Below are 22,812 nucleotides of genomic sequence, written 5' to 3' on the forward strand. Positions count from 1 at the left end.
CCAATGGGCCCACACAACTGGAGCATGAGACTTAGGGAGGAGAACTGGGGAAGAGATATTAGGGAGGTAAGACTAGGAGGGTAGACTGGGCCCTCAAATGCCAAGTGAGGGAAGTTGGACTTAATCAAAGGCTTCTGAACAAGGGAATATTTTATTAGTTTTAGTAAATTTAGTATAATAATTTTTTCATAATATTTAGAATGGACTGGAATGGCACAAAACCAACATGATATATAGACACTAGACTGTTCCATATTGACAAAAGTACCCACTAAAATCCTATATTTAATACGTGCAAGTTATTAGGTGGCGTTTTGCAGTCGTTGGGAACATAAGCTCTGAAATCAGACTACACGGGCTGGAATCCTGGCTTTACCACTACACTAGCTGTGCAGCCATGGGTAAGTTTTTGAACCTCACTGTGCTTCAATTTCCTTATCCACAAAATGGGGATAACAATGGTCTACCTCACAGAGTTTGTGAGGAGTAACTGAAATAACTCCTGATGTTTAGAACAGTGCTTGGCATAGGATAGAAACTCATAAATGTGAGCTACTATGTTAATTCGAGATAAGGGGGAAACATTGTATATATCAATCACTATGTAACAAACCATGAAAATGGAGGGGAGCCATGATTCAAGAAATAAAATAATAGGAAATCTCTAATATACTTTTTTGACATTAGAGTATATTAGAGTGGGGTGAGGTAGAAGAAATAAATATGCCTTAGTATGTCTTGAATTAATTTGAAATTTCCAAAAATTCAGCAAAGAAGCACATGGAAAATTCAATTTAGAGCATGATGAGTAGTTTAAAAATGGTTTTTACATTTATTATTTTCACTTTTTTTTTTGAGACGGAGTCTCGCTCTGTCACCCAGGCTAAAGTGCAGTGGTGCGATCTCGGCTCACTGCCAGCTCCACCTCCCAGGTTCACGCCATCCTCCTGCCTCAGCCTCCCGAGTAGCTGGGACTACAGGCACCCGCCACCACGCCCGGCTAACTTTTTGTATTTTTAGTAGAGACTGGGTTTCACCGTGTTAGCCAGGATGGTCTCGATCTCCTGACCTCGTGATCCACCCGCCTTGGCCTCCCAAGGTGCTGGGATTACAGGCGTGAGCCACCATGCTCGGCCTACTTTCACTATTTTTAAATTATGACATTTCATATTTGCAAAATACACAAATATGCCAACTATATCTATGTGGATATATAGTTATATAGATTGCATAAATAATAGTAAAATGAACACGTTACTACTACTCAGTTAAAAAAGTGTGATTGAGACAGCTTGATGGCCCCCTGCAATATCCACTCTCTCACTTTTCAATAATAATAGAAATGTTTCGGCTGGTTGTGGTGGGTCACACCTGTAATCCCAGCATTTTAAGAGGTCAAGGCGGGAGGATCATTTGAGGTCAGGTATTCGAGACCAGCCTGGCCAACATGGTGAAACCCCATCTCTACTAAAAATACAAAAATTAGCTGGGTGTGGTGGCACGTGCCTGTAGTCTCAGCTACTCGGGATGCTGAGGCAGGTGAATTGCTTGAACCTGGGAAGAGGTTGCAGTGAGCTCAGATTGAGCCACTGCACTCCAGCCTGGGCGACAGAGCAAGACTCCGTCTCTAAATAAATAAATAAACAAACAAATAAAAGAAATTTTAGCTGGGCAGGTGGTTGGCTGGCTAAAGATTGCATTTGCAGGCTGTTTTACAGTTAGGCATAGCAGCCATATGGCCAGGTTCTGGCCAGTGGGATGAGAGCAGAAGTGATGTGTGCAACCTTTGATCATGGCCTTCAGAAGAAAGGAGCATAGCAGCCTTTTCTCTTTTTCCCTTTCCAGTTGGTTGGGAGTCATGGCCAGCCATTTTTGATCACAAGGACAAGAGCAACATCTGAAGGGTGGCAGACTAATAAAATGGAAGAAATCTGTGTCTCTGACACCATCGAGCTGCCATGTAGCCCTACCATGCCTACCCAGACATCGATGTGGGAAAAATAAACTTCTATTCCATTAAGGCTGCTGTAGTTTGCCTAGCTGTATTCTAAAAAATTACCAATACCTTTGAAACTTGCCATGTGCACCTCTATAATTGCATTTCCCTTCCTTTCTATCAGGAGTAACTACTATCAGGATTGTACTTATAATTCTTTTCCTTTTCTTCATAGCTTTGCCACATGGGAACTGCAAAGTGCAGTCTCATGTTTTTGAAGTTTATATAAGTAAAATAATACTGTGTATATTTTGCCTATGACCTGCTGCTATGGACGGAATGGTATCCTGCCCCTGCTCCACCCCCAATTCATATGTTGAAGCCCTAATCCTCCACAATGTGATAGGATTTGGAGATGGAGCCTTTAGGATATTGGACATCATGAGGGTGGGGCCTTCATGATGGGATTAGTGCCTTTATAAGGACTTTATAAGGAGACACCAGAGAGCTTCCTCCCTTTCTCTCTCTGTCTGCCATGTGAAGACATAGAAGGTGGCCATCTGCAAGCCAGGAAGAGAGTTCTCACTAAGAAACACACTTTGACTTTGGACTTCCCAGCCTCCAGAACTGTGAGAAATAAATTCCTGTTGTTTAAACTATTCAGTCTATGGTATTTTGTTACAACAATCCAAGCTGACTAATACATCTGCTTTTTTTTTCACTCAACATATGCTTGTGCAATTCATTCATGTTCATAAGTGCACCTATAGTTCATTAATTTTTTACTGCCATATTAAACTTGCTATATAATATTAAATTACTTGAAAATACCAGTTTATTTACCCATTCAATATTAGTGGACATATAAGTTATTTACAGCTTTTAGTTATTGTACAGACAAAGGTGTCATGAATATTCTTATACTTATCTCCTAGGATACATGTGCAAGAATTTCTTTAGGATCTATTTCTGGATCAGAATTGTGGTGTCAGAGTATATGCATCTTCAACTTCGCTAGATCATGCCAGGTTGTTTTCCAAGTGGTTGTAACCATCTACTCTTCCTAGCTAACACTTTCACTTGGATACGCCACATAATTTAGCTCTGGCCAATGAGATACATAATACAACAGTCCCCTTATCTCCAGGGATATATTCCACGACCCCCAATTGTTGCCTGAAACTATGACCGAACCCTATATGTACTATGTTGTTTCTAATAACCAAGATGGCTAATAAATGAATAAAGGACAGGTGGCTTATATAGCAGGGATACACTGGACAGAGATGATGTTAAGTCCTGAGTGGGGAAGAGTGGGACTGGGTGAGATTTCATCATGCTACTCAGAATGGCATGCAATTTAAAACTCATACTTTGTTTATTTCTGGAATTTTCCATTTAATATTTTTGGACTGTGGTTGACTGTGGGTAACTAAAACTGCAGAAAGTAAAACCAGGGACAAAGGGGGACTACTGTATGGAGAAGTGTTGTTTGGGAGTTTTGGAGAGGCACCCCAGTTTGCTCACCAGCCAGTGATATCTACCTTTTTTTTTTTCTTCTCCTCTTTCTCCTTCCTGCTGCTTGAAATGCAAATAGGATGACTGGAGCTTCACCAGCCATTCTGAATCATGAGATGGCCTTATAAATACAAGTCAGAGAGGATATCGGAGCAGAGAGACAGAAGAGCCTGAGTTCCTGATGACCATGGAAACAGCGTACCAGTCTTGGAATGCCAATTCTATACTTCTTTTACGTGAGAGAGAAATAAATTCCTGTTGTCTAAGCTATTCAGTGTATGGTATTTTGTTATGACAATCCAAGCTGACTAGTACACCTGCTACTTTTTTTTTCATTCAACATATGCTTATGCAATTCATTCATGTTCATAAGTGCACCCTGGAACATTACCATGTTCCAGGGCTTCTCCTGAACATAGCCCAGTTGATTATTTTTTATTCTGATTGATTGTTAGGAGTTCTTTACATAATCTGGGTACTACTCATTGTGGGTTTTGAGGGAAATACCTTTTCCCAGTTTATGGCTTGTTTTTTCATTCTCTTGATGATGTCTTTTGATGTACATTAAAAATTATCTTTAATACAGTGAAATCTGCTAATCTGGAAAAGGATTTTTTCCTTGGACTGTTCATGGCATTGGTAAATTAAAAAGTAGTTACTGTCAAGTTCACTGCACATAAACCAGCATTGTTAAAAGTGGATCTCCATCATTCCATTTCCTTTCCTGCATTTGTCAGCATCGTTTTTCACACTAAAGATGAGGAGATCCATATTCCTAAAACATATACGCTTGGTCTGTAGGCACCCTCATTGCTCTAAGGCAGTGGTTGCCACTTTTTTCCTTAAAGGGCCTAGTAGGACATATTCCAGGCTTTGCCAGGCATATGGTCTCTGTCACAACTGAATTCTGCTGCCCTTGTAGCATGAAGGCAGCCAAACAATAGGTAAGGAATAAACATGGCTTTATTCGTGGCACTGGACTTTGAATTTCATATAATTTCACATCACAAAATTGTATTCTTTTGATTTTTTTCCAATCATTTAAAAATGTCAAAACCATACTTAGCTGGAGGGCTGTAGGAAAACAAGTGGTGGGCTGGGTCTGGCCCACAGGCAGCAGTTTGTGGACCCCTGTGCCAAGTGTTTGACGAAGCCCGTGAGGCAAACTGCACTTGCTGATAGAAGTTGCGCCACACGTGTCTTGGAAGCAATTTCTGGCTTGTCCTAGGCCTTAGAAAGTGCGTGCAGATCAGAACCATGAAGTGAAGAGCAAAGCAAGTGACAGGCCTGTCTCAGGTTGTGCAACAGAACATGTTTATGACAGATGTCCCCTGTCCAAGTGAGTGCATTGTGAGATAAGGGGCCGGTGACCTAGCAATGCATGTGGCAAGCCAGCCTGTTCCCCCGTGCAGGAGGAGGACACTCCTACCCTCTATTCCAGGGAAGAGTATGTGTAAAAATATCCACCCTTGTTGGTATCAAATGCGCTGAAGAAAATAGGTATCGTGATTTCAGCCATACGGTCTCCTTGTTAGTGTTTCTAAGCCCTGATTTTCAGTTTCAAAACGTTGGTCTCTGAATCCGCAGTGATGGGTCTCTAGAGCGATTACACGGCAGGGCCGCCTTCCTCCGTACAGAAAGGGAGGATTGTGCTTGTGTGTTTTACCAAGCAGGACAGATGGGGCCGTCACCACCGTGACCCGAGCCCTGCAAAACTGTGTTCTCACACGAAAACCCCCAGGCTCTGCGGGCAGCGTGGTCCTGCAGTGGTTAACACTGGGCGACCGGAGTCGTGTTCCCACCCCTAGGAGAGGAACCGGCTCAGTCGCGGTGCAGCCCGCGAGGAGACGAACTCAGGGCATAATCCGACGCCGTGGGTTAAGAAATCAGACCTCAGGCGCAGTGCAGCCGGCCCCTGGGGAGTCAGGGACCTTGAGCGCCATAACAAGTTGCCGTTGGCGGGCGCCGAGGGTGACCCGCGAGCGCGGCGCCCGCCTTCCCGCCCCTAGCCCGACCCCCTCCGCCCCGCCCCCAGCCGGACCCCACCCGAGGCCCCGCCCCACCCGCGAGCCGCAGCCGTGGCCCCACCGCTTCTGGGGCTGGGGCCCCGGGACCGGGCAGCCCGGCCTGACCTCGACCTCCGCTGTGCGGGCCCGACCGGTGAGTCCAGCCCGGCAGTCGCAGGCTCCGGCCGCCAGGCCCTCCCTCCACCTCTCCCTGCCCCCAGCGCCAGGCGCGGGCTGCGCTCGGTGGCGGCGACGGGGCCCGCAGGCGGCCATGGCGGCAGGCGCCGGGGCCAGGTCCGCGCCGCGCTGGCTGAGGGCGCTGAGCGAGCCGCTGAGCGCGGCGCAGCTGCGGCGACTGGAGGAGCACCGCTACAGCGCGGCGGGCGTCTCGCTGCTCGAGCCGCCGCTGCAGCTCTACTGGACCTGGCTGCTCCAGTGGATCCCGCTCTGGATGGCCCCCAACTCCATCACCCTGCTGGGGCTCGCCGTCAACGTGGTCACCACGCTCGTGCTCATCTCCTACTGTCCCACGGCCACCGAGGAGGTAGGGCTGGCCGCTCGCCCGAGCCGGCCCCAGGTGCGCTGCGGGCGGGTCGCTGGAGGCGCCGGGAGAAGGGCGGACCCACGCGCGGCTGAGCCTCTCCCGGGCCCCGGAGGGGCGGACTGGCCACTGCCCCGGGCGGTGTCCGCCCTGGGCCGCCTGGAGACTGTCACGCCACTATCCCAATCCCGTGACCATCCCGAGCCTCCCCTGGGCAGCGGAGGGCTGTTAAGGTCGCTGCCACAGGTCCTATGTCCGCGCAGATCCTCCCCACGGCCGCGGACGGGCCGGAGGGCGCCTGCCCAGCCGCTATCCCATGCGGCGCCAACCTGTGGGATGGACCCGCTGTCGGGTGCTTTGCACACTGGGGACTGAACACCCCCATCTCCGTCCTGCCTGGCACAGGGACTTGTGCCAAGCCCGAGACGCTCTTTGAATACTTTCGTAACCGTTCGTTTCTGGAAGGTTGAGCTAGTGATCTTGAAATGACTGGTAGCACTGATCAAAGATGAGTTAAGAGGTAACTTCCTCTTTGCTTCATCGACTTTTTCAAGAAAAACAAACTGGAATGTTATCAAGGCAATAATTTTTTTGTCATCACAACCTAGGGATTAAAAAAACCCCAACATTTTATTAGCAATAATTACATTTGACCTTTGTACAAAATAAGGAGTAAATATAGGCTTTGGATAGCTGTTCATCAGAAGCACCCTTTGGGCTGAGTGTGGAGGGATGGGGGCAGAGCGGAGTTCACTCCCATCTATAGTTTTTGCTACGTGGGATAAATATTACATTGCACATTCTGTGACATTACTTTCTATTCTCTGCTCCAAATAGTGAAGTCCCTTTATAATCATTTGAGTGTAGGCCTTGTGGAGGACTCATGGGGGTTGAGGTTGGATGAACAGAAATACAGTGGAAATATTTCATGCCCTCCGTGCATGCATCCATTTTGTTGTTGTTGTTTTTGAGACAGGGGTTTACTCTGTCACCCAGGCTGGGGTGCCGTGGCTCGATCTCGGCTCACTGCAACCTCAGCCTTCAGGGTTCAAGCGATTCTTCTGCCTCAGCCTTCCAAGTAGCTGGGATTACAGGCGCGTGCCACCACCACGGCCGACTCACTTTTGTGTTTCTAGTAGATACGGGGTTTCACCATGTTGGCCAGGCTCATGCATCCTTTAAAAACAAAAATTTGATCGAGCCTACATTTTAAAATATCTTGTCAATGGATCGATATGCTTATTATGTATTTCTTTTCTTTTCTTTTTTTTTTTTTTTGAGACAGAGTCTCGCTCTGTCCCCCAGGCTGGAGGGCAGTGTGGTGATCTCGGCCCACTGCAACCTCTGCCTCCCGGGTTCAAGTGATTCCCTTGCCTCAGCCTCCTGAGTAGCTGGGACTACACGTGCCTGCCACCACGCCCGGCTAATTTTTGTATTTTTAGTAGAGACGGGGTTTCACCATGTTGGCCAGGCTGGTCTCGAACTCCTGACCTCAAGTGATCCGCCTGCCTCGGCCTCCCAAAATGCTGGGATTACAGGAGTGAGCCACTGTGCCAGGCTTATTATATATTTCTTAATAGACATTCCCATTGTCATTTGCCATTGCTATTCATTTACATATTACATATGAAAAAGTAAGCTGCTTTAGTTTTTGGTTGTTTTGCTGCCTGTTTCTAGAATTTACCAGAGGGAGTGTATTAGAATGAAAGGATTGCTGGGTTGGAATTGGAGGTCTTGGTTTCTAACTGGCTCTTCCACCACAGACCTGCTGGGTCTGTGTTCCCACATATAAAATAGAAAATAATGCCTGCCAAAACAACTTGACAAGGATGCAGTGAGGACCAAATGATATATATGCAGATAAATGTAAAAGATTGTGATGTGCCTAACAAATTAAAAATATTACTCAACACGTTAAAAATATTGCTGTTATTAGACAACATCCTGAAAACACATAATAAAATTTAGTTTTGATTGGGTCCAGTTTAAGCTAACAGCATTTGAATGTTTCTGATATCGGCCAGTTAAGTTGTGGACTCTTCAATGTTATTATTAATTTAAGAAGCATTTGTTGAACACTTAGAGCAGGGCATACAAAAAAAGTCAAGAGCTTCTGCTTAGGGAGGTAAAGGGAGGCCTGATGGAAGAGGTACATTTATGATTAATTAGTTTTTAGGATCAGCCTCATGTGAAAAAAAAAAGGGTGGAAAGTGGAGATTGGAGGCATTTAAAAATAAAGAGCAAAATCAAATGGCCCAAGAAGGGGAAATGAGAGTTAAAAACAAGAGTTTCTGCAATGTATGTCATTAGAACCTGCATATGCTTCTGAGTGACTGATGCAGGGAGGGGAAACGCCATTACAGGATCCACATTGCTTGTTTGGTGAAAGCCCAGCAATAGTGTGAAGAGTGTAGCAGTTTCTGGCTATTTTCCCTTAAGGTCATAGAACTAGCAAATGACTGGATCAGGTAGGATTCAGATCTGAGTTGGTATGACTTCAAAAATAAAAAGATCCTATGTTTTACATAATACAAATATGTAGAGTGCTTTCACATCCATGGTTGCATTTGTGTCTTGTATCAGCCAAAGAGGTTAGCAAGTTTTCCGCTTCCTCCAATGGCCCTCGTACCACCTCAATATTTCTTCTGTCCGTCTATCCCGACGCAACAGTAGTATATGTTTTCATAAGAGGAAATTGAAGCCCAGAGATGTTAAGTGACTTTCACCTGGCTTGGGACTTGTTTTCTGATTCTCAGACTTAAGAATTCTTAGTGCTTTTTCAGACTTGACAGATTGCTTCCAGAAAGGGTCAGCAAAAGCACATACGGTTTTTGGATTTAGATGCTTGGGCTTAGCTACTCATATAGGCTTTAATACTGAGTGCATGAATAATAACGTTTGATATGTTTTTAAGTATGATGCTAATTTCTAGAACATGACTGGGGATAAAGGGAAACTAGTAGAAAAAAATTGTGATTTATATTTAGCTTCTGCAAACTGCTTTTCATGCCGTCATTTCCGTTAAGGAACTTTGTACTCCAGCCAAATTGAACTTCTTACTATAGCGAGAATTTATCTCCTTCTTATCCCTCTCTTTTCCCCTTCCTCTTCCTTTCTTCTGTACCAGTTATCCAACTATGTACCCATCTTTCAACACCCAATTCTAACACTATATCCTTATGAAAGTTATCTTCCTTTTCCTAAGTCAAATCAACCACTCTGAATTCCCATGATAATGACAATAACTAACTTTTACTGGGTATTTACTGTGTATCAGGGATGATTTTAAGTCACTTTTATTCTCTCATTGAATCCTCTCAACAACCTTATGAATAAGGTACTATTAATATCCTCATTTTATAGATGAGGAAACTGAAGGAAAATTAACCTCTTCTAAACTGATATACCTTTAAGTGGGGGCCAGGATTCCAAGCCAGAAGCTGTGCTTCCTTTGTAGGGCTTTGTAGCTCTCCTGTGGATCTTCACCATTTTATTTTGGTTATCTGTGTCCTTATTGAGAGGACAACCTACCAGATTTGAAGTTCAGACAGCAATTGCTCGTTCATTTGTATAATCTCTGTAGCACAGTGCTTTACATCAAACAGATGCCTATAATTTTGCGTCAAACAGATGCAATAATTTAGAAAACAAACATTTGTTTTCTAAATTATTGGCTGCAGGAATGAAATAACACAATGTGATGTCAAGAGATGATGTTTTTCAACCCTTATTCAGTTTTAGATGTTCTTGGGTTAAATACCTAGCAATTGTTTGGCCTTGGTAGTTTTAAGCAGAGTAAGCAAGTGTTAGGGCAAATGGAGAAAACAAGAACTTTGTCTCCTCACTTTGATGAAGCAGTTCTCTCTGAACATCACCCTAAGTAGGTAGTCCCTGGCCCCCATTCCTTGGCTACCTAATCTTAAAATAGAATCACAGATTCTTAGAGTTTGGAAGGACCTTAGAGATTATTTAATGTAACTCCTACATTTATATATGTGACAACCCAGTGATTTGAATCTAGTTCTTCTAACTCCAGCCTAGTGGCAGTCTCTCCTACTAACTCCATGCACTTGTGTTTGACTGGTATAAACTGTTACTCCATTCTCTGTTACATATCTGATTAAGTGTTTCTGCCCTGTCTTCGTGATCTGTGCATATAAATCCATGTCAGTGTCTTTATTAAGAATATGTTTATAGCAGGGACAGGTGCCTAGCTTAAGGTCAGGTCAAAGGGCATTAATTAATGCATTTCTTGTGTTTATGATGATAAAGAGTTGAACTGAAAAGTAAGTATACCTGAGCATGCCAGAAACACCTTAAGAAATGGTTTATTCTCTGTTGAAATAACTTATTTAAATAACTCATATTTTAAACAGAATAAACCATTTCTTAAGGTTATCTTTGTACTACATATTGCCTTTGTATTACATATTGAAGAGTTATTTTGGGGGGGAATAATAGAAAGAAAACGAAATAACTTTTAGATTCCTACTCAGACTTTTTTTTATAGGTTTGGTTTCTTTGAGATCTAGTATATTTCCTTTTTAATCACTCTTTTACTCCCACTTTTTTTAAACCAGCTCAGTAACTTTTCAAGTATCATTTATTAAGGCAGGACTCTTGTAAGGGCGTGACCTCTCTCATTAAAACAAAATGTAAACTCCAGATTTCCAGGAGATAGAAGCAGGGAGGGACTTAGGGTGAGGCAAGCCAGGACTCAAAATTTAAAGAGGCCTTTGCAGGACTGTGAGAATGAATGTCTCCTTAACTTCTGCAGCCATGGTGCCTCCTTGCCTCACCCTTAGTGCCCGGCCATCTAGAAGGAGACTCTTCAGATAAGGTGGAGGTAGCTTCCCTTGATTCCTATGGCTTCACTATACTTAATTCCTAAAGAATAAAACCGTTTCTCCTTTCAAATTCTGGTTCAAGTGTGGATAAAACATGGCATTGTGGTATTTAGAAGAAGCTTTAAATTTTCCTCCTGGTGCATTTGATTGGGGTAGAAGGCTACAACCAGACCACTTGGGTTTTGCGAAGTTAAAGAACAGAACAGAAGCAACCCAGCACAGTTGATGTGGATGATAGATTTGACCTCAGGGGAATTCTCTTCACACCTCTCTCTCTTTTTGTTCCCCTTAGCACAGTGACAGGCTGGCATTTTCAACAAGAACCCTAATAAGTATTAAAGAAGAAAGAAAACCAAAATGATTCACACTAAATATAAAAATAAAGGCCACCTTTCAAAGTACAGATTTATCAGGTCATGAGAAAACCCCGTTGGCCCTGAAGTGCTGGTTTAACTGCATTTATGTGCGATGTCTGTCTGGTTTCCTTTGCTGCAGCTTATAACCTGCCTAATTTCCTAAAAATGGATGTGCTCTTCTCAAATGCTGGTTCCTAAACTGAGCCAAGACCAAAGGTCTGGGTCGAAACCAGTAAGCCCCTAGGGCCTTCCTGATTGGCTTGGCAGAGAATGGTCTTACCTTTTCTGACCACCAAGGCTCCTCTGGAGCCTCCCCAGGCCTCAGGTGGGAACCCTCCCTCCGTAAACAAAGAAGCGCCCTGCCCATCACAGGCTCCCAGTAAACAACGTCATAAGCACATCTTAGGCACTTATTGGGTTAGAGCAGTTGCAGGAATGGAGCAATCAGTCATTTCTACTTCTTATGTCTTCCAGAGTCAGGTTAGCAGTCTATTAGAAACTCCATAAATTCTCTTTTAAAAATCGTAGAATCTCTTGTGACCCCTGGAATAATGAAATGAAAAAAAAAAAAATCTTAAGAGTCACCTGTCTGGGTAGAAAGTCTACCTTTAACAGCATACTAGTATTACATGTTTTTCACATATGCACAATATGTCTTCTAATGTCCTTTCTTCCTTTGTCTTAGAAATGCAGTTTCTATTTTTATGAAGAAAGAAGTCAATGTTTGGATAATTGAAATCTTCTTGTTACCAGCTGACCTAATGGTTATTGGTTATCTAATTCCCTTCTGCATAGATGTCAATTCATCCAAGGCCATTTCAAGCAAAGAGTTGTTTTTTTTTTTTTCAGTATAAAAATTTACGTAATGAACATTGTATAGTTCTAGTATTTCCTAGTTTGGGAAGATTTTTTCTTTTATATATTATCTATACTTGCTTTTATTTACTATTTTTCTTTATGTCAACTTTAAATCAACTCTTAAAAACTTAGACTCTTACTCTGACTTAATATTTATAAAATCATAGATATGATATGCTATTTTTCTTTTTTTTTGAGATGGAGTTTCACTCTTGTTGCCCAGGCTGGAGTGCAGTGGTGCAGCCTTGGCTCACTGCTACCTCTGCCTCCTGGGTTCAAGTGATTCTCCTGCCTCAGCCTCCCAAGCAGCTGGGATTACAGGTGTGCGCCACCATGCCTGGCTAATTTTGTGTTTTTAGTAGAGATGGGGTTTCACTTTGTTGGTCAGGCTGGGCTCGAACTCCTGACCTCGGGTGATCCACCCACCTCAGCCTCCCAAAGTGCTGGGACTACAGGCATGAGCCACCGCACCTGGCCCTATTTTTCAAAATACATTACATTTTTTCAAAATATATTAAAATAAACATAAACATTCAAATGAAAATTTACCTACAGATCGCCTAAAATTATCTGATGGAGTATCAGTAATAACAGTAACAGTAACAAATACTGAGCTCCTTCCTTATGCCCAGCATTTTAATAAACATTTTACATGTGATAAGTCATTTAATTTTCACAATGAGAGAGGAGCAGTGATTATTACCATTTTCAAATGGAGAGACTAAGGCACTGTAAAGTAATTCATCCAACTCATCTAGCCAGTAAGTAGCAGAGCAAATGTGGGTGCAAGTAGAGTCTAGAGTCTATGCCCCTAACCACTCTGCAAGAAAAACCTGGGGCATGTATTCTTCCCATTGCTTTTTTGTTTTGTTTGTTTGTTTGTTTTTGAGGTAGGGTCTCACTTGGCTCACTGCAACCTTGGCCTACTGGCCTCAAGTGATCCTCCCACCTCAGCCTCCCGAGTAGCTGGGATTACAGGCGTGCACCCACACGCCTGGCTAATTTTTGTATTTTTAGTAGAGACGGGGTTTCACTGTGTTGGCCAGGCTGGTCTCGAACTCCTGGCCTCAAGTGATCTGCCCGCCTCAGCCTTCAAAAGTGGTGAGCTACCACACCCAGCCTGATTTTCATCATCTGCGTATTTAGCTCCTACAGAAGATTTTTTAAAATAGAATACGTGGCTGGGTGTGGTGACTCATGCCTGTAATCCCAGGACTTTGGGAGGCCTAGGTGGGTGGATCTCAAGGTCAGGAGTTTGAGACCAGCCTGACCAACATGGTGAAACCCCGTCTCTACTAAAAATACAAAAACTAGCCAGGTGTGGCATCTGTAATCCCAGCTACTCAGGAGGCTGAGGCAGGAGAATCACTTGAACCTGGGAGGCAGAGGTTGCAGTAAGCGAAGACTGCACCACTGCACTCCAGCCTGGGTGACAGAGCAAGACTCTGTCTCAATAAAAAAAAAAAAAAAGAAAGAGAAATAGAATACGTGTCTTATGCCCATGAGAGGATTACATTCTAATATGAAAGATAGGGCCACATACAAATGAGAACACATCAATCTAGAGCTGAAACATACCTCAGAAACTATCTAGTCTAGCATTTTCATTTAGAGAAGACCTAAGAACATGTTCCAGAAAAATCAATATTTTGAGGCTGTAAGTGAAATTTGTCCAGTGAGCTCAGTGGATCTCAGCATGAGGCTTTCACCAGATGCCAGTGTCATGCTCTTGGGCTTCCCAGGCTCCAGAACCGTGAGCCAAGTAAGTCTTTTCTTTATAAATTACCCAGTGTCTAGTATTCTGTTATAGCAACAGAAAATGGAGTTACACAACTCTTATTTGAAAAAATGGGAGGCTATAATTATGAAACAATTAATGACTTATGTAGAATTACTTCCCTTGGTTAAATTAGATCTTTACTTCATTAACTAAAGATGATAATTTCAAAGCTTTGCTTTTTAAATTTGTTCTGTTACCTGTGAAATCATTTAAAGTCAAGGAAACTAGACAACAGAAACAGTGCATTGTTATAAAGTCATGAACATCATTGTCATGTAGTTCCTTATATTTGTATACCTGAGGTACTAACCATCTAATGAGCATATTTTGTACAACAGAAGGCCTATATATTTGCAAAGACTGCTTTAACCCTGAAAAATATTTGTAGAAGGTGTATTTTTAAGAGAGTAGGTAGGAATGGAATGACTGGAGATAGGTAGGTTTGTGTCCTTTGATTTCTCCCTAGATGAAGTTGTAGGTGGAGTAAGAGGTGTATCAGGCAGTCCTTGAAGGAGGGGGCACTTGAGTGCTTTGCTGAATTGGGTGAGAAGAGTGTTTAGAAAGGAAAAAGCCATGAGACGGTATGAAGTCATAAATAAACAAGAGGACTTTGTGGGTGGAATGGAGCTGGAGTATGAAGGTAGGTGATTGAGAGTTATGCTGCGAAGAGACTCTTATCAGTGAGTAAGGAGCTTGTGGTCATTCTATATCTTTTACGTCTTCTAAGATTAGTTTAGGAGTGGCCAGAAGAGCTAGTCCTAAACTCATGTGCACCCTGATGTGCTCCTAAACTAAGCACATGAAGGCTCTCTCCTAAATCTCCTGTAATACAAATAGAAAACTATTTTTGCACAAACACCTTTATTGTCACACTTGGTCCATTAATTGAGGGATATTGGATAAACATATACTCTGTGCCAGAGTAACGTTCTAGAGTACTGGGAATGTAGGGGTGAGTGAGAAAGACACAATCCTTGCCCTCTCTGTGCTTTAATCAGTTCAGCCTTAGAAAATGAAATATCTTAGGTGAGAAGGCAAGGAAAGGGGAAGAGTTAATTTTGGAGTTTTGGATTGGGTATGTGGGGGGCAGGTGGCTTTGATTAGGGAGACCAAGATGAAGGTACTAGTGCTGTTTCTCAGTGAGTTACAGGGTTGTGGGTAAGGAAGAAGAGAAGTAGATGCCTCTTCTCTCACCTCAATCTTTCTCCTTCAGTCACTGCGTAGTTCCGTCTCTTAATATGGAAACGTTAAGATTCTTATACTTAGGGGCCTTTTTCCAGAGAATGCAGAGAGCATACAGGATTTTGTCAGAGGTGCAGTTCACCTCTGGATGTTTTCTGGAAGAGTAAATCATGTGTGAAAATTGAGTAAATTAATGGACTATCAGACTTGCTGTTTGCTTTTTTCCAGTATAAGCTTTGTATCTTTGAGACTATGGTAGGAGTGTGTGACTTCCTGGCTAGGATGTCAGTTTAATTTGTTTGTGCTTCTATACGATAGTTACAGTGTTGTCAGAAAGCATTGAGGAAGTTTTAAAATCATAATTTAGTTTTATCTAATACCGTAATGAATAGAATCCTATGAATAATTCAAATAACTAGAAAAGCTAAAATTTCCCAAATATGTATTTTATACAGCTCTTTTTCAGTGTATAATTGAAAAACAATTTAAATTTTAATCAGTGGGGTTTTTTTTAATGACAAGGGGTTATGATTGATTTTTAGTAGTTATTTTGTTTTCTAGAATAAATTTATATGAAATTTAATATATCAAGTAAAATTCATTGTTAGGGAAGCTATTACTTAAATTATGATATAGCCACATAATTGAATACCACGCAGTCATTAAAAAGAATGATGTAGATCTCTGTGTTTGACCTGGAAAGAGCTTTGTAACATTGTTAAATTTGGATACAGTAGATATTATGAAAACTATATAGTTAAAAATGTATTTATTTATTTATTTAATTAATTATTTAGAGACAGGGTCTCACTCTGTTGCCCCAGCTGGAGTGCAGTGGCTCACTTAACCTCTGCCTCCTGGGTTCAAGCAATTCTCGTGCCTCAGCCTCCTGAGTAGCTGGGATTACAGGAGTATGCCACCACAGCCGGCTAATTTTTGTATTTTTAATGGAGACAGATTTTTACCATGTTGGCCAGGCTTGTCTCAAACTACTGACCTCAAGTGATCAGCCCACCTTGGCCTCCCAAAGTGCTGGGATTACAGGTGTGAGCCACCACATCTAGCCATAAAAACTTTAAATGTTAGAATGGAATATTACCTAGAGAAGTTCTACTACTTGGAATAGATCTCTTCTAACAAACATTGCTTATGACTTTATAATTCACAATCCAAGGATGACTTTTTCATCCTTACATTTAACTTTTTTGAAAATAAGTTAACATGGAAACTAGAATTGAGTTAGGGAGGCTCTGTAGCTCCCGCTTCCATCAAGAGTCTCTTCTGGCTAGGCACGGTGTCACTCGCCTATCTATAATCCCAGCATTTTGGGAGGCTGAGGCAGAAGGATAGTTTGAGGCCAGGAGTTGAGACCAGCCTGGGTAACATAGCCAGATGCTGTCTCTACAAACAATTTAAAAAATTAACCAGGCATGGTGGTGCACACCTGTATTCCTAGCTACTGAGGAGGCTGAGGTGGGAGGATTGCATGAACCCAGGAGTCTGAGGTTACAACATGTGCCTCTGCACTCCAGCCTGGGCAACAGAGCGAGACCTGTGTGAAAAAAAAAAAGTCTAATCTGTAATTGTACCATTTTTGGAAAGGGATACCTGGAAGGAAGTTGTTCTGCTGTGCCTGGCCAAATAAATCCCAGCCTGTTTGCAGGGATAACAAGTTAGAAAAAAAGTGAGAAAATGCAAACTATTTAACCGCTTTCACCTAGGAATGGAGGTGTTGACCAAAGGAAAAAGAGAAGATAGGTCTGGCTCCTGAGGCCTTGGGAAGACTGGGAAAACTTGGAAAGATTTGGGAAGAATTAGAAAAGGAGTGAACCAAATACTGGCATGATTGTGCCTTTCTGGGTTTAAAAGAAAGACTCTTGTGGCTGGCACCATTTCCTGTGGCTTGCTGCCACTTGAAAGTGTATTGTGTGAGGGGGAAAGTGCTTATCAGCAAGTTCGATGGAATAGGGAGTTTGTGAAGATTTCAGGTGAAGAGTTCCACTCAGTCTGTGTGGCCTGTGGTAGGATAAATCTCATCAAAGGGCAAGTCGGAAGACCCGATCTAGTTCCTGGACCCAGCCTAAGTGCTTGCCTTGATGTAAATTATCACTCCTCCGTATGTTTCACTTTCATCTTTAATAAAAAGAATATGATAATAACTGCCCTATCTCTGTGGATTTCTGTATTAATTGAAATAATACATTAGAAATGCTCTTTGTCAGCTGGGTGTGGTGGCTCACGCCTGTAATCCCAGCACTTTGGGAGGCTGAGGCAGGTGGATCATTTAAGGTCAGGAGTTGGAGACCAGCCTGGGCAACATGACGAAACCCCGTCTCTACCAAAAATACGAAAATTTAGCTGGGTGCGGTGGCATGCACCTGTAATCTCAGCTACTTTGGGAGGTTGAGGGGGAGGATCACTTGGGCCTGGGAGGCGGAGGTTGCAGTGAGCCAAGATCCTTTACTGCACTCCAGCCTGGGTGACAGAGCGAGACCCTGTCTCAAGAACAAAAAAAGGAAAGAAAAGAAATGCCCTTTGTTGTACTGTTTAAGATCACATTACCTTTGCAATATTATCTCTTGTAAATTACCTGTTCCGGGAACATGGATCTAGTTACTGACTCCAGTAAACCTTTCACTTTCAGCCAGAAACTTTGGTTTCTGCCTAGACTTCCTCTCTTCCCTGTTTACATTCCCAGTCTCTCCCTATTTAAATGCCTCTAGTATCCTAATGAAGCACTTTTAAACCGGTGAACAGTCTTCATTTCCCTTTTCTAAATGAAGAGTGGGATATAATTTGGGGCAGAGTCACCACCAGTTGTGGTGTAAGGGTTAATCAAATTTATTTCAGTATGAATTTCTGTTAATACCTGACCATGAGACCTGCCTGTAGCTGGTTTCTCAGATCAGAGGTCAGAATTAAGCTTTCAATATTGACTTTTAGAATTCTCCTTGAGAAGATCCAGATTTTCAGTATAAAGAGTTACATAGAGAAATGGAAGATCCCTCTGACATTTTGTCATTACAGAAATTTTAATAACTTCAACATCCAATTTTACATATGTTTGACAAGTAACTTTGCTTTCCTTTAATCATCAAAATTAAAAACAATTTCTCATAGTAGAAAAAATGGGTAAGAATTTGCTAGTTTGATATGGTCAACTAATTTTTGATAAGGGCCCCAAGAGGACACAATGGGGAAAGGATAGTCTCTTCAATAAATAATGCTGGGAAAATGATTTCCATAGGCCAAAAGAATGAAATTGGACCTTATGTTACACCGTATACAAAAATAAACTCAAAATGGATAAAATACCTAAGTATAAGAACAAAAACTGTAAAACTATACCCAAAGGAAATGAAATCATCACCTTAAAAAGATATTTGCACTCCCGTGATCATTGTAGCATTATTCACAATAGCCAAAATACAGAAACAGCCTAAGTGTCTGTTAACATATGCATGGATAAAGAAACTGTAGTATACACAATGGCATATTACTGAGCCCTAAAGAACAAAATCTTGCCATTTACCACAACATGGATGAGCCTGGGAGACATTATGCTAAGTGAAATAAGCCAGACACAGAAAGAGAAATATGGTATGATCTTGATCTGTCTTATACACAGAATCTGAAAAAAAAAAATTCAGAGATACAGAATGAAACTGGTTATCAGGAGCAGAGGGGCATAAAGGGGAGGAAATGGGAAGAGGCAGGTCAAAGGATACAACATTACAGCTTTGGAAGATGATCAGGTCTAGAGATCTGATGTACAACCTGAGGGGTATAGGTTAAAAAAATTGAACTGTAAAATGAATAGATTTTAGCTGCTCTTGCCACAAAAACAAAAAAATGGGTAACTATGTGAGATGATGGATACGTTAATTTGCTTCAGTTTAGTACCGTTTCCATCTATCTGCATATCCCATAACATCATGTTGTATACATAATAAAATTTATCTCTACAAAAGAATTTACTAGTTTGAAAAGAATTTACTCGGTTAACAGAATTGTTCTCTGCAAGACACTTTGGGATTCTTTCAAAAGATTCTGGGTGGGATGTGTTGTTTTTCATTTTTGTACTGTCATGATGACTGCTCAGTTTTCTGTTTGCCCTTTCTTAAATTGTTTCACAGTTTCCAAGATAAACTTTTAAGAACATGCTCGTTGGAACTGAATATGATATTTTATTTATTTTATTTTTTGAGACAGGGTCTCGCTCTGTCACCCAGGCTGGAGTACAGTGGCACTCACTGCTCACTGCAGCCTCGACTTCCCCAGGCTTGGGTGATCCTCCCATCTCAGCCTCCTGAGTAGCTGGGACTACAAGTGTACGCCACCGCACCAGGCTAATTTTTATATCTTTTGTAGAGATGGGGTTCACCATGTTGCCCAGGCTGGTCTTGAACCCCTGGGCTTAAGCAATCTGCCCACCTTGGCCTCCCAAAGTGCTAGGATTATAGGTGTGAGCCACCGAAACTGGCCTGTGATTTTCTGCTTACTACTAGTTTTCATTGATTTAATTATGATGTGCCTTGATGGGTTTTTAAAAAATATTTATTCTGTTTGGGGTTTGTTGAGCTTCTTGGACATGTGGGTTTATAGATTTCATCAACTTTGGACATTTTTCATCATTTATTTCTTCTTATATTTTTCATGCCCCATCCGCTCTTTTCTCTTTCTAAGACTCCAGTTACGTATGTGCTAGACTGCTTTCTGTTGTCCCACCACTCACTGATGCACAGTTCAATTATTTTTAGTCGTTTTTCTTTCGTCATTTTGGATAGTTTCCATTGGTACATGCTTATTGATCTTTTCTTCTGTGGTGTCTAATATGCTGTTAATCTCACCCAGTTTATTTTACAATTCAAATATTGTAATTTTCATTTCTAAAGGTTTCACTTGAATCTTTTCTTCCATTTCTGTTTATAATTTTCCTGTTATCCTCTACTTTCTTGAACATGTGGAACATATTTATAATAACAATTTTGATGTCCTCATCTGCTAATTCTATTACTTCTGTTCATATTGATTCTGATTGTATTCTGATTATATGGATTTTACTCCTAGTTGTCAATTATATTCTCCTGCTTCTTTGCATGACTGGTAATTTTTTACCAAATGCCAAACCTTGTGAATTTTACCTTTGGGATACTAGATTTTTTCCCTAAGATGTACTTTGTGATGGCTGTAGTTAAGTTGCCAGGAATTACTTGGATACTTTTGAGGCTGGATTTTAAGTTTTGTTAGGGCTGTCCAGAGAAGCCTTCGGTCTAGGATTAATTTATGCCTGCTGGTAAGGCAGTACACTTCTGAGAACTTTACCCAATGCCCCAAGTATTAATGAGGCTTTCTGCTTTGCCTGGCGGGAACATGAATGTCCCAGCTATGTATGAGCTTTGAGAATTGTCTGAGCTTCAACATTGCAGTGCTTCTCTCCCTGGCCTTTGTTAGTTTCATCTCATTCAGGCACAGGTGAGTTCTCAGCCGAAGACTGAAAGATACCCTTCCGTAAGACGTCCACAACTTATGCTCCTCTCTCTGTGAGCTCTGTCCTCTCAGGCACTCTGCCTCACAAATCCTAATTGCCTTGACCTTCCTGAACTTTGTGTTTCTCTTAAACACAGCATGATCGCTGGACTCCGTTCTGGTCATGGGACCTGCAATGTGGCCTGGAAACTGACTCTGGGAAGTTAGCTGGAGCAGTTGCAAGGCTCATCTCATTTGTTTCCCTTCTGTGAGGGATCACAAGCCTGCACTGCCTGTAATGTTTGAAAACTGTTTTTTTGTTTTTTGTTTTTTTTTAAATATATTTTATTGCCTTTCTAGTTATATAAGGTGGGAGAGTAAATCTAGTCCCTGATACTCCATTGTGAATGGAAGCAGAGGTTGGCAGTTGGCCCCTAAGGTCTTTTTTCACAGCAAAAATTTAACTGAGTAATTTCAAATCTGTGGCATAATGCATAGTATTCTATTAAAAGAGCCATGGATGTAAGAATCAAGATCAGGGTCCTGATCCTTACTCAGTTGTTTAACTTTGTGTTTCTCACATTGTGGACTTCTGTGACCCTCTGCCTGGATGACTTAAAGCAGTTAATTTGATTTCTCAATTTAATTCTCATCTGTAGAATGAGGGTTAGAAACGTTCTTTATAACACACGGGGTGCTGCAAAGTGTGAAGCCTTAGGATGAGCTATTTTCGAAAAGCTTATTATCACTTAACAATCTTTATTTTATTTACATTTTTTATAGGCACCATACTGGACATACCTTTTATGTGCACTGGGACTTTTTATTTACCAATCACTGGATGCCATTGATGGGAAACAAGCCAGAAGAACAAACTCTTGTTCTCCTTTAGGGGAGCTCTTTGACCATGGTTGTGACTCTCTTTCCACAGGTAAATTAGTGGAGTTTTTTTTTTAATGATACCTTAAAAATAAAACGAACAGAGCTGTTTGAATGGTCAGTTTTTTGGATGGATATGCATTTGGGAGCAAATGTATGGAGATGTTTAAAAAGTACGTCAAGAATTCATTTTGATAAGTGTACTTTATTTTAATGCCATGATTATTTCCTTAGAGCTCTGTATTTCTAAACAGCATAGGGCAATTATTTCATAAATTATGTTTAATTCTTAATGATTCTTAAACTTTGTTTCTTTCAGTATTTATGGCAGTGGGAGCTTCAATTGCCGCTCGCTTAGGAACTCATCCTGATTGGTTTTTTTTCTGCTCTTTTATTGGGATGTTTGTGTTTTATTGCGCTCATTGGCAGACTTATGTTTCAGGCGTGTTGAGATTTGGAAAGTAAGTATGCTTTTTAAGTTGTACATTAAAAAATATAATTGAATTCATTTGCACAATCTGTTATGTCATTCATCGATAATAAGGAGAACAAATCTTCAATCAGTAGTTTGAATTAATTCGTCAGAGTACTCATAAATGCTACACCTTAAGTCTTTTAGGTATTCTGCATGTTATAAATAGTTACATTATTTGATAATAATTTTATTTTTCTTCTCCTCTTCTCCAACTTAATCATTAGCCCAAGTTTACAATAGAGAGGATTAAAAGAAAATTAAGGGACCTGAATAATATAGAAAAGGGATATGCAGTACTTAAATAAGCATTTGATTCGTATAATAAAATAATGCAGTATGGAGTCTAAGGTCCTTTTTTGGTCGAATCTTCGTGTGCCCAGAAAGGGGACCCGCCTTGACAACAGTCACCAGCATCAGGTAATTGTGAGACTCTCAACTGTGGTAGGCAATTGGTGAGATAATGTAAAAGCACCTTGTAAATGCTAGTGCGAAACATTAGATGGTATTATCTGCCTCTGGTGCCTCTTTCTTAGAGACCAGGAAATAGTGCACAAAGCAGGAATGCTATTCTCTGTTCCTCTTTTTCATGTAGCTCCCTCTCGGTTTGATCCTTTGAAGAACTTTGTCATTTGCTCATTTTGGCTTTGGCTTCCCATGTCTACTGATTCTTTTTAGCCCCACTTTATTGCTGAAAAGGAGAAACAGTAGCTCTGAAAAAAATCTCTAATGATAAATGATAGGAGAAGCTCACAACTATGGATCATTTAGCAGAGGGCAGGCTTCAGGCAGTTGATTCTCAATTATGGAATGATTGTATTTACCACCTATCGAGCACTTACATGTTTCAGGCATTGTACTAAGAGCTTCACAGGCATTATCTTATTTATTCCTTACATTTATCCCGTAAGGTGGGTATTACCTCCATCTAAAGACATTGGGGCATCCAGGCAGAGATGTAAAGTATG

General features: G+C 41.5%; 2 protein-coding genes across 4 annotated transcripts in view; both read left to right on the forward strand.

The window, feature by feature from the left end:
- MYBPC1 (myosin binding protein C1) overlaps positions 1 to 3,615 on the forward strand; it is a 106,999-nt gene extending 103,384 nt beyond the window's left edge. The window contains exon 31 of the mRNA XM_063646637.1: positions 3,534 to 3,615. Within this exon, the coding sequence (XP_063502707.1) occupies positions 3,534 to 3,538 (5 nt within the window). The 3' untranslated portion in view covers positions 3,539 to 3,615. The remainder of the gene's footprint in view (positions 1 to 3,533) is intronic.
- Positions 3,616 to 5,487: 1,872 nt separating this feature from the next.
- CHPT1 (choline phosphotransferase 1) overlaps positions 5,488 to 22,812 on the forward strand; it is a 30,765-nt gene continuing 13,440 nt past the window's right edge. For 2 of the 3 annotated variants that reach the window (XR_008493114.2, XM_054445769.2), the window contains exons 1-3: positions 5,490 to 6,004; positions 21,277 to 21,424; positions 21,692 to 21,833. Coding sequence is in view for 2 of the 3 variants with exons in the window: in XM_054445769.2 (XP_054301744.1) it covers positions 5,732 to 6,004; positions 21,277 to 21,424; positions 21,692 to 21,833 (563 nt within the window). In the remaining variant the exon portion in view is untranslated. Of the gene's footprint in view, positions 6,005 to 21,276; positions 21,425 to 21,691; positions 21,834 to 22,812 lie in introns of all 3 variants that reach the window. The other variant, XM_063646639.1, reaches the window with a different exon arrangement.

This window comes from Pongo pygmaeus, chromosome 10 (assembly GCF_028885625.2).
Source record: "Pongo pygmaeus isolate AG05252 chromosome 10, NHGRI_mPonPyg2-v2.0_pri, whole genome shotgun sequence".
NCBI lineage: Eukaryota > Metazoa > Chordata > Mammalia > Primates > Hominidae > Pongo > Pongo pygmaeus.